The following is a 12,326-nucleotide window of genomic DNA, read 5'->3' on the forward strand; positions in this document are numbered from 1 at the left end:
CTATTAAAATGAAAGGTTATGTCAACATATTTAACAACAAAAATATTCTCTATAAAAAAATCTTCTGGGCAAATGCTAATGGCGTCTGTCATCAATTACATAACTAGAAATAATGCATCTTGGATATGCACAATTATATGCACAAGATGAATCTTCAGTACAAGCACAATACTGTATAATTTCATACTTGAGGTTGCAAAATTAAAGGGACAATGCCCCTGCACAGTTAAACAATGTTTTATAACTGTTGCAATTAAAATGAAAATAAAAAAGTAGATTTTGCAACAGATTTATTTTTTTTAGCATTTTTGTAACTTTGCATAATCACTGATCCACATTTAGGTTGAACATGAGTACAATGGCCAAACAGATGCATTTAGAAGAGAGTGCACGCTCATCTGCACTAATCTGAATTCTCTCGTCACAGACAACAAAGTTGGGTAAGAGCTTTATTTAACAGCTTTGAGTTTTAGTGAGAGTGCAGAACTAGACACTAGACTGTAGTCATAGTGCACTTCAGTCATTAGAAATGTTCTTTGCTTTCTTTATATAATTTATTCCCAGTTTAAATAAACATTTTGTTTTTGCATGCTACTAAAATAACCAAGCTTACATCTTGACTATCTAATGCGTAAAAAGCAATAAACTTAGTTCTTAGCTTCTTTTGTATCCAGAATATCAAATATATTTCCAGAAATGCTGTTTCCACAAACACAGAAGAGAATTGTATGTATTTCATTAATCAGCATTTATAATCATACTTTATGTAGGCTCTTTAGCATTATGCAATTACATGTATTCTACCTTTTAGCAGCTTAAATGTGTATTTAATTAATCTATTTTAATTAATCTGTTATATTTTATGTCAAATAACTTTTTCCACTAAGTGAGGATTAGGTATTTAACATAATTACAAATATATTAATTATAAAGCTAATTAAAAAATGCTCTTGGAAATCAATTCCAGGGGCAAACATTGCCCTTTATTAGAAATGTTAAACTCATTAACTCATTAAATACTGACCGATACTCTGAAAATCAGGGGAACATATCCCCCACAGGTGCAACCACAAAAATAATAATATCTTCAAAAACCTTTTATTTTGTAGCTTATTTCAAAAAGTGAAACTTTTATATATTCTACATTGATTAAATGTAAAGTAAAACCTTTCAAAAACTGTTTTTGTTTAAAATTTAGCTTAAAATAAGCTTAGAGCTCATGAAATCAAAAATCCAGTATCTCAAAATATTAGAATATATTCCAAAGATCAATAGTTTTAGAACTCAATAGTTGGTCTGTGCTCCTTTAGCACAGACTCCAGCATCAGTGAGGAGAGAAAGGAAGAGATCAGCCTGTGGCTCTGCTGAGGCACTGTTGAGCCTTCAAGCTCATCTGTGTTGTTTGATCAACTGTTTCTCTTCTTTCTCTTGAAAATATCCCATAGATTCCATATGTGCTTGAGGTCAGGCATGCTGGCTGGACAATCAAGCGCAGTAATATCATGGTCAGAAGCATAAAGTTCTTCAAAATGTCATGGTAGATGGCTGCATTGACTTTGGACTTGATAAAATGCAATGGACCAACACCAGCAGATGCCACGGCACGCCAAATCATTGCTGACTTCAGAAACTTCACACTGGATTTTAAGCAGCTTGGATTCTGTGCCTCTCCAGACTCCAGACCTTGATTTCCAAATGAAATGCAAAATGTATTTTTATCTGAAAGGAGGACTTTGGTCCGCTGAGCAGCTGTAGCCCAAGTAAGATGCTTCTGACGCTGTTTCTGTTTCAGAAGTTTTCTTGGATTTTCCTGATGTCTGAGCTCTTGATGCTCTGGCTCCAGTTTTAGTTCGCTCTTTGTGAAAGCGTTTGAATAGGCTTTGCTTGACGGTATTCTTAAGCTTGAGGTCATTCCTGTTGCTTGTGCACCTTTTCCTGCCCAATTTCTTCCTTCCAGTCCTTTCAGTAATGACCTTCTGTGATTTACCCTCTTTGTGGAGGGTGTCAATGATTGTCTTCTGGACCATTTCCAAGTCGGCACTCTTGCCCATTATTGTGCTTTCAAAGAACAAGAGATACCTGGACTTTATACAGCAGTCATTTAATGAAACGCAAATTAAATATTCGAATGTTTTGTAACAATTTACAAAGTGACTGTCATAAGTCGTTCGATAAAAAAAGATTTAAACATACATTAAAAGGTAAAGATAAATATACTGAGTAGCTAGTCTAATGTTGCGCAAAATGTTCTTTTTCACTGTTGAACTGATCAGCTGTGGACACCGATGACTCTGAGGTAAATGAAATGCTGAATTACAAGCCGTTTTAATCACATATTTCCAAGATACACAAGATGTTAATTCATGTTAGTTTCGCATTAAAACTAAAATGAAGATGAAGTGATGATTGCGCACACTGCACTGAATGCGTGCGTAACAAACAGAAACATTTTGATACAAATATGTGCACCGCTACACCCTTAATATTCTGCTTTGCGTAGTTAATTCCGTGTGTATATGCGTGCTTGTCAAACTATGAAACATATTAATAATCCAGCTGCAACTTGTGCTCACACGGAGTGATCTGCAGACAGTCTGCATGCAGTCAGATAGCTAAATATGAGACTTTGATCAGCAGTCACATGGAACAGTAGAGAGAGCCTGCTGCTGTCTGAGCTGGCACTGCCACACATCAGGGCTTAAGGGATATGCCTGTGTGTGAATGGGGCCGCACATATACATGCACTGGGGATTCATTTGTGTGTCAATTGCTCTAGCTGTCTAAACGTGTTGTCAGTACAGTAGGGAATTTCAGTATGACAATTTGTATGCCATATTCACACTGGCAATCGTGACCAGAAGACAATGATCTTTCAACATTTTCTTCCAGTTCAATCAAGCTATAACTAAAAATACTTAAAACAAATGCATACTTGTTCTAAGGTTTTCTGAAAGGTTCCCCAAACATATAATAATAGATGTATTTGGAAATATATCACCCTAAATAAAGAGTTCTTTATTCCACAATCACCGTCAACACACTCTCGGCACATACTTGACATAAAATGTCTCTGAATTGTTGTTTCCAACCAATCATCTTTTTATTTCTGTTACTGAACCATTAGCATAGAACCATAATCATTGTATAGCATTAGATGCAATGCACAAAAGAACATTTTGGTTGTAGTTTTGTAGATTTTCATTTATGAGAAGAGGGTTAACTCTGTCAACTAATTGGATCTGTCAGCTCTTATTGGCATAGACATTAAAGTCAATTGACAAGACAGCCCATCTGTCAATCAGTGGCAATCAGAAAACATGGATGTTGCTGCATTTGACCTTGGATGAGACAGAGATGCACCCACATTTGCATTTGTTCCAAGGCATTAATTTTAATTTTCATTTATAATCTGAATATGCAGATGCTATTTAGACTTTAAGAAAGAAAATGTGCTTTGTTAAAGCTTCAAAGTCTCTCCTCATAAGTTCAGAGTAAATATTTAATGAACATCACAAATAAACGTACACTGCAATGTAGGAGTGATATCATTGAAATTGTACCATAAAACTAAAGAAAGTTCTGGTTTCACACTTCGCTTTGCTTCATCTGATTCAGGAAAAACACACGTCATAAAGAAACATGATGTGTTGCAGGTTTGAGTCTCAGGTCCGGCAGAAAGTGTAGAAGGGAATAACCATCGCTCTCTCCACTCTCAATACCACGACTGACATGAGACCCTTGAAAAATAATTCCAAGTAACTAACCACAAATGTTCTATTTTCACAAAACTTCTCTGTGTCTTCTACTTGGAGGGTACGAAACTTCATTCTGTGGTCAAAAAGCACATCATCAGTAACTCATTTCATAATTGAATAAACTTGCACCATCAATGTGCTATTTTTGGAACTAAACTGCATAAACACCAAACTGTTCACTTAGTGAAAATATATAGTGAACATTTACCCTGTTAACTAAATTTAACAACAAACTAACTTGAGGTGAATAACGACACCATTACCTTTTTATGGCTGGTTTATTAAATGATGAAATGCATTTCTGCTTCACAGCCGAAAATAGATTTAATTAATATTTTAAGAACTTTCAACAATAATATTGGATGTATGTAAATGTGACTTGACACTCTTGCTCATGTTATATTGATTAAATAGATATTGTTTGCTTGAAATCTAATGAAGAAATGCTGTAATGCCTTTCCCCCCAGATAATCCAGACAGAAAAATACTTTATATTAAAAAGTATAATACATACTTTAAATATAACAATATTTATTCTGACTCTTCCCCTTCTGTTTCTCTTCTTTTTTTTTGATGGATGCTAACCGAAACATATACAAGCATGTGCCAGCACGTCAATTGATTTATATCTTAATGTGTCAAGTCATCGTACCCATGAACAACTATCTATTTGCACACCCCTTAATGACAAGCTCACCTCCTAATAAAAACATGTCATATCGCCCAATACTTTCTTATCGTCTCACTTTTGACTGATTGATGGCCTCGTCCGCGTTCTGACAACACGCAATCATCTTTCACCTTCAAAAGCATGTTTCGTCTGTAATGATCAGGTCATCCTTGCAGGCATACATTAATGACTTTAAAGGAGCCCTTTTCCTTGCAGAGCACCAAAGCATCACACCACATACACATTCCTCATTCAAGAGTCGACTGTGTTCTCCTGATTAACTAATGCCTTTAAATAAACCCCTGCTTTACTTGACCCCCCCCCACACACTTCTCTTTCTGTTCCTCAAGGTGATTGCAGATTGTTGGGATTGAGGGACTGTCAGTAAAGGAGAGAAAATGCTCAGTCACTCGTTTTTCATCCTGTCTTCAGCACTAAATCCTCCACACCCCCTTCTGGATGCGCTGATGTGAATATCTTTAATATAGCACACACACATATAACACATCATCGTACTGCCTTCAACATACTGGTGGTTGTGAGACAGATTTAGATTTAGCAGAAGTGAGACAGAGAGAGAGAGAACGCTTTATTGATGCTGGTCACAATAAATATGTGCCAGCAGAAACTGTTATGTGTACACACACACACTATATATATATATATATATATATAATAATTAACATGAGATCATTGTGACTGGGAAAATTTAATTCTGCTCAGAAGTTTGGGGTCAGCAAAAAAAAAAAAAAAATGTTATGTTAGGTCTCTTATATTCACCAAGGATGTACTTATTTGATCACAGTAAAACTGTAAATATTATTATTTTCATATCAGATTTGAATATATTTTTACATTTAAATATTGCTGTGATTTCAACTTCCATTACTCCTTTATGCTGAATTAGTGCTGAAGAAATATTTCTTATAATTATCAAAATTAAAAATAGTTGTGCTGCTTCATATTTTATAGAAACAGATACATTTCTACATCCATTACTGAAATATTTTGTAACATTATAAACGTCTTCACCGCCGCCTTAATGCTTTAATCAATGCCCCCCTTGCACAAAAAAACTTGATCTGAATAATGCTGTGATCAACCAACCAGAATCAAGAAATCCACAAAGCAGTGGTGTGCGTTTCAATTGTTGTTGCACCACAATGGGTTTTTGTTGACTGGAGGCGTAGTATGCTCAGTGTTTACATTAATGTGTTATTCAAGCCGACTATTCAAGAAAGGCTGCGGTGTTCTAGGAATACAAACTCAAATATCAAGTAATAATGCTTAGATATCATTCACAGAAAAGCCTGCTCAGTGCGATGTATATATCTGCATCACTGGCATGCAGCGTGTTATGAAATGAGGAGGTAACTTTCTCACATACGTTTTTTTTATTTTTAAGTTTTTCATTTTAAGTTTAAGTTCTTTTAAAGAAAAAAAAAAAAGCATAGGACAATATTTGGCTGAGATACAACAATTAGAAAATTTGGAATCTGAGGGTGCAAAAATATCAAAATATTGAGAAAATCACCTTTAAGTTCTTTGCCATGCACATTACTAATCAAAGTTTTGATACATTTATGGCATGATGTTTACAAAATATCTTCATGGAACATGATCTTTAATTAATATCCTAAAGATTCTGGGGTCCAGCATCGCAAATATAATTAAAAAAAATTAATTCAATTAAATAAAAAAAATTTGCACTGATTATAATTAATTATCATAGGTCTCATTAAGTTAGTGGTTTAATAAAATAAATAACATTTTAACCTATATAATTTAATTTGTGAACTATCTGCTTTTTTTGACAGTCAACTTTTTTCAGCTCAGCAAAGCTGGGAAAACCCTGGTCACAGACGCCGAGATGTACTGTAGCTTTAAATTCACCAAGCTTATTGCTCGTTGAAAATGTGTATAAAAAACCAGAGGTGGGATTTAAATCACATGAATCAAATAATATCATATCCACTCATATCTATCTAATAATAACCCATCATGACACGATGTCTCATCTCACGTGACTTTCCCTCATTCACTTTCAATTACCCACCGCAAGCCTTAAGAGGCTGGTTAAAACTCAGCGGGCTCAAGGGTGGCAAGAGAGACAGATTCCTCCAGTGCAGCTTGACACGCAAGTGTTGTTTTTGGACACTGTCACTTTTTTTTTTTCATTTTAATATCATATTTTAGTAACATTTTCTTTGCTTTATTTTTTTCACTCCCTCCCTTGCCTCCTTAAAAGAAACACCCATGATCGCCATGTGGGTAAATCCCACAGTAAAGGAAATCCCTTGTGTGCATTAAACATACAACATTATGTAGGTCTAGGCATGTTTGCATACAGCAACACAAAATAATAGGCCCGCTCATCTTCCAGGTGCAGTGAATACACGCCTTCTACATTTGCAGGAGAAAAGCAGTAAGCACAGGCCCCCGTTCCAAACACCTCCTCACAATCAAAAGCCCAAGCATTTTTACAAAAATTATGTACGGGTACCCTGAAATATCGCTGAGATTCATGATGATGTATGTATCTGTGGGACGGGAATGTGGGGGTGGGCAGGCCGTTCGCATGAATCAGCGGCCGCTCGGGCTGTTAAGACACAGGCTTGTCGCAGTGAAGCTCACATCGCAAAGCATCAGTGTTTGACATCAAAGGGAGCCATGCACACCGAGAGACAACTCGTTCCGGTTAATGGATTGGGTAAAAAGTAACGGGGCCAAGCAAGGCGTCTCAACGGCCCATTCAGACTTGCATGCATCTTCAGGGACCCCAATCATCTTAAAACTGTTGTGCATATGCATAGATTTCTATTTAGAAATTATAGCTGAAAATATTCAATTGTTAAAACTAAATTGAACATACCTACAGGTATGCAACACAATATTATCATTCCTTAAAGCCTGCTTGTTAGATTTTACCAAATACTACATTTTACAAAAGGAGCAGCGATGGGAGATTTGACTAGTGGCTATGAATCATTTCTTGTGAACGGTTTGTTTCAACGCAAGTAATTTAAAAAAACAGTCAATTATTCATTAGCATTATGACATCATAGTACAGTTACTGACATGACATATTATAAATACAAATAAATATTAATTTAGGAACATTCACAGCACATACATATCACCGTTTTACTTTTTCAGTTTAGCGTTGCAAGCATAATTCAGCTCATAAAAACACAGATGTAATTTTATCAAATTAAATGAATTTTTATGCATGGTAACGGAGGATCTGGCTCGTTTCTGTGGCTCCGTTTGAGAACAATTTGTTTCAAAGAAGTATTCCGATGTGGCATTTTTATTTGTATGTATTTAGTGCATACTGTATTGGATGTATACTACATTCTTCCCTACGTGGCCAGTTGCAAACTTGATTCACATTATAAATGCATAAAAATAGAATTTACATTATTACCTATACTTGAATATCTCCAAGACATTTTATTTGTAAAATTCTTGCAATTCGAATTCGTCCAAACGAGTAACTTTTAATCCCATGAAATGCTCCAGGTATCGGTTCACTCACAGGTTCTATCTGCTCATTACGAATCACACATGTTCTCAGTTCAGCGAATCAACGAGTTGATGAACTGCTCGGACCGATTCAGTCCAACTGGCGAACGAATCGTTCGGTCCGATTCGTGAACGAATCTTTCAGGCCGGTTTTGTGAATCCGTCGAACGGAACCGTTGAACAGATCTGACTGGATGGAACGAGTCTGAATGTTGTGTAAGGCCAGCAATTTTCAAGAAACTTCAAACCCTTTACACTGACTACAAGTACTAATAATTAATCGCATTTTTTTTTAATCGTAAAGCGTTTCATCCTTCGACGCTGGTCTCCGTGCGTGCCTCAGATGTAAGATGCGTGGGGGAGGGACGGTCCATTTTTACGCCCTCGTGCCTCGCTTGTCATAAACCCTTAAATTATAAATATCGCAGAATAAAATAAAGAAATTCGATCGCGAAACATCCGACAACGACAAAAGGCACTTCGATACTTTCGAGGGAGGTAACCTGCGGTTTCTTTGGGCATCTAATTGTGCAGATGCTGGTAAAACGGGGCCATCTCCTCTCCTCCTCCGTTACTGTGGAAACCATCATCATGCTGCTCCCGCGAATGCCAATTATCACATCCCCCCAAAAAACTGGTTTATATAACCACTACCTTCTCAACGCACAGTCTGCACATCTAGACAGACAGAACCAAAATGCCACACGGTTAAGGCTGATTAAAACCAAAGTGCTGGAATGATAAACCGACTGTTTGCCAACAACCAGCCCCCGGTCCTTTTAAGCGTTGCGTAAACGAGAGGATAACACACCAGCGTTAATAATAGAACACATGTATTAAGGCGATAGCTATTCTGCGTTACGAATAAAGGCACAGAAGCTGCCATAAAGGCTCCTGTAATATTTAACACAGCATGACTGGAGGATGAATGAATAATATAGGGAAGGAAACCGGCTGCCTTATGATCACACCTGTGCGTCTGAAAGCGAATTCATATCAACACGCAGATTATAATAAATGGGGGGGAAATGGCTCAAGTGATAAAAACTCCATGCTGACTTACAGCAATTTGTTATGGCGAAGCTGTTGGCCACCTCCAGGTTATCAATGTGAGGAGTGAGGCGGAATTCGGCCGTGCCGAACTGAACCATTCCGATCCGAAACGCGCTGTACTCTTGATCTGCTCCTCTGGGGAACAGGCCACCTGAGAAAAGAACGCATGCAAACGACTCAGAATTGAATCACACAACGAATCACACCTACGAGAACATATCTAAATACACATTTTCTAGCTTTACGCGAAAATCCCGCACAGTGCAAAATACGTTTATCGCGTAATTTCGGTCGCCAGACGCGTCAAGCCGAGATGCCCGCGATGTAAAGGCGTAGACAGGTGAAGTGCGCTCACCGATTTGGACGCTTGGAGATCCGCCGAGCGCCAGTCCCCATAACGCGGGGAAGAGGAGCCCCGACAAAATCATCGTCTTCTGCTTATCCGCGCGACCACATCCACGAAACGCGCACTGTTCACAAAACAGCGGGCACCGCGGAGAGTCGTCGACACATGTTAAAATTGAGCACAGTTCAAACGCAGAGGCTCTCGACGGACCGCGGTGCTGATGAGGGAAAGAGCGGGCGCGATGATGCGGGAGTCTTGCCCTCCTCCTTTGCGGCTCCGTCCCTGAGAATCGTTTCAACTCAGAGGACACGGTAAGAATACTGATGAAGACGAAAAAAGCCGAGCGGAGCCGAAGCCGCTCTCGTGTTGAAACGCGCGTGGAGAGAGGCGGCGCTCGCGCCTGGACATTGGCTCAGCTGTTTAGGTGAATAGGATAACGATTCGTCGATCTTGTTCATTAGTTTAAATCTAATGTCGCGTGATTTCTTCTTGTTATGAATTTATTGAATTAGAAAACGCCTAGCGAGTGTCCACTATAGGCGGAGCGGGACAGATGTTCTCTTGAAATCCAATAGGTTTGGGCTCCCCATCTTCTGAAATATAACGCATAAAGAACAGCTTATCCACCTTTCTCCGTGCTAATCAATAACTGACATACACATATTACTGAATAGAATGGGCCCTTTATTCAGACTGTAGACCTTGGATGAAGAGATGGAGCAAGGACCTGCTAACCAAAAGGACCTAGTTCATCTCAGTATTAAATAGATATAAAAACTCACCCATGTGAATGTAGGTGTTTGTCAGAAAGTTTAGAAGTTCAAGTAACTGAATGGGTGCCGTCAAAAAAAAAAAAAACATTACAATAATTCAAGGAAACCACTCTACCATAGCTCATCAAATCATGTTCTGGTAAATGATGTTTGGCTGTAATAAACTAATCCATCATTAAGGCATTTTATCTTCTAGCCTAAATATGCTTCCTCCAAAAAAAAAAAAAAAAAAAAATCTTGTCTGGAAAAGGAGAGAAATACGCACAGATCAAGCACTCTTTTCAGGCTCAAATGCTGGCTGTATCTCTTTGAAAAGTCTTGTGAGCCGTTTTCATGAAAAGGAAGATATGGATTTTAAATGACATACTTTTCTAACAAAAGTGAAACTGGAAATAAAGTATAAATTTACAACATTGTAATTTAGATCACAGAAGGCATTTACAAGAATGTGCACAGATTTCAGAACGGCACAGTATCAGCAAATATAAATAAACCATGATTTTACAAAACAAGCGGTTTAAGTATTGAAGGAGACACTAGATGCAGTTTTTGTCCAATAAATCTGGCTATTAAATACCTGCAGGCGTCTAAGTAGTTTCCGGGCTGACCAGCAGAGAGCAGTGAAGAGCTGTGGAAGTCTGACCCTACAACTGCAGAAACCACCGGTGTCCAATCCTGTTCTTAAAGAACTACCTAAATACAGAGTTCATTTCCAATCATGATCACACACACCAGCCTGAAATTAGAATCATTAGAAGACCAGGAACCAAACATATACATAGTCAAAACCAGACGATCAAACACTGAACATAACCAAACTTATATGGGGAAGGTAAACGAGGATAATTGACAAGACACACCTGAACATATCAATTATACAATGACAGAAAACTAGCTCACACGGGGCACATGGTGAATGAAAACAAAACATCCCAGGGGTGTGACACTGAGTAAACCAGTTTTTTTGTTTTGTTTTTTAATCGGCATCACAATCTTAATGAAAAATTTGAACAACAGAAACAGAGGATTAAATCCGGATCAAAAACAAAATTGGATTTTGTGATCTTATTGATATTTCAGGACATTTTTTACTAATAACATGAATGGGAACCCCTGCACTAATACAAAAGTTTATTTCTTTTATTTCACACGTGCTATAGGCTGCAGTGTAGGCCTGCACGGTTAATGTTGTGCTAGTTAGCGTAACATGTTTAGCATGTTAGAATCTTGTTAAAACCAGGCTAGTGTCATGTTAGCAACATGTTAAAATTGTTCAATTCATGTTAACAAAATTCTAATCATTTTAGCTACCCCGCTCAAGTTCGGCGATGGCAAGTACCACTTTTTCTACAAGAGCATGCTTGAATTGATATGTTAGTGTTAACATCACGGCTTATTGCAAATTGGTGTGGCTTACCATATTACCCTTTAAACACATATGTTTGCTGTACAGTTTACGGCAAGTTGTTACTCTTCTCATTATTTCCCATAACGGCTAATGAACCGGAAATCTTGCCCATAGGCTTACTTCCACATTAAAGATTCGAGTTAATATGCAAATTATGCACAATTTTGGTGCGTGTCTGTTTGATGAAATGTTTCTTGCATTACAACAAGCTGTCACAAATCCAGTCCTTGCATCAACTAACTCTTTCTTTATCTACCCACTCACCGGTCACCTATCAATGAATCCATCCATCCTTTCATTTTGAATTATAAGAGCCATTTCCCCCGGACACGTCCTGCCAGGATTTCTATATTACCTAAAATATCTTTGTTTTGTCTTTGTTTGCGTGCAGACCGATCAGCGTGTGACATCGATTGCTCATGCTTTCAAAGCGCTCTCGAGGTACTTTGAATCAAAGCAATACATAAATCCTGGCAAGGTCACGTCCGGGAAAATGGCACTTATGGTCACCTGATACTATATGGTTAGTATTAGGGTTTGGCTTAGGGTTTTACTTGCATGTAATTATGCATAAATTATTGCTATTATATAAAAAAAAAAAGCACATTCACAAACATTCTAAAATCCTAAAATCCCAGTCCTACAAGCATAATAAAGTATTTATTTCTTATATATTTAACTAGTTTTGTATCTTTGATAAAAATGCTTGCAAAACAGCAATACTATAAAACTGCATGTACTTTTTTTCTTTCTGCACAAAATAAAATGCTGCGAGAGAGCCGTTGTCATGGCACTG

At 37.6% G+C, this 12,326-nt stretch overlaps 1 protein-coding gene across 7 annotated transcripts in view; it reads right to left on the reverse strand.

The window, feature by feature from the left end:
* The window catches only part of gria2a (glutamate receptor, ionotropic, AMPA 2a), a 28,147-nt gene extending 18,470 nt beyond the window's left edge, over positions 1-9,677 (reverse strand). For 4 of the 7 annotated variants that reach the window (XR_006250806.1, XR_006250810.1, XM_043238052.1 and 1 more), the window contains exons 1-2: positions 9,359-9,564; positions 9,014-9,154 (exon numbers count right to left, since the gene is read on the reverse strand). Coding sequence is in view for 5 of the 7 variants with exons in the window: in XM_043238052.1 (XP_043093987.1) it covers positions 9,014-9,154; positions 9,359-9,431 (214 nt within the window). In the remaining 2 variants the exon portion in view is untranslated. Of the gene's footprint in view, positions 1-9,013; positions 9,155-9,358 lie in introns of all 7 variants that reach the window. The other 3 variants (XM_043238053.1, XM_043238055.1, XM_043238054.1) reach the window with 3 other exon arrangements.
* Positions 9,678-12,326: the final 2,649 nt, after the last annotated feature.

The sequence above is a fragment of the Puntigrus tetrazona genome, chromosome 1 (assembly GCF_018831695.1).
Source record: "Puntigrus tetrazona isolate hp1 chromosome 1, ASM1883169v1, whole genome shotgun sequence".
NCBI lineage: Eukaryota > Metazoa > Chordata > Actinopteri > Cypriniformes > Cyprinidae > Puntigrus > Puntigrus tetrazona.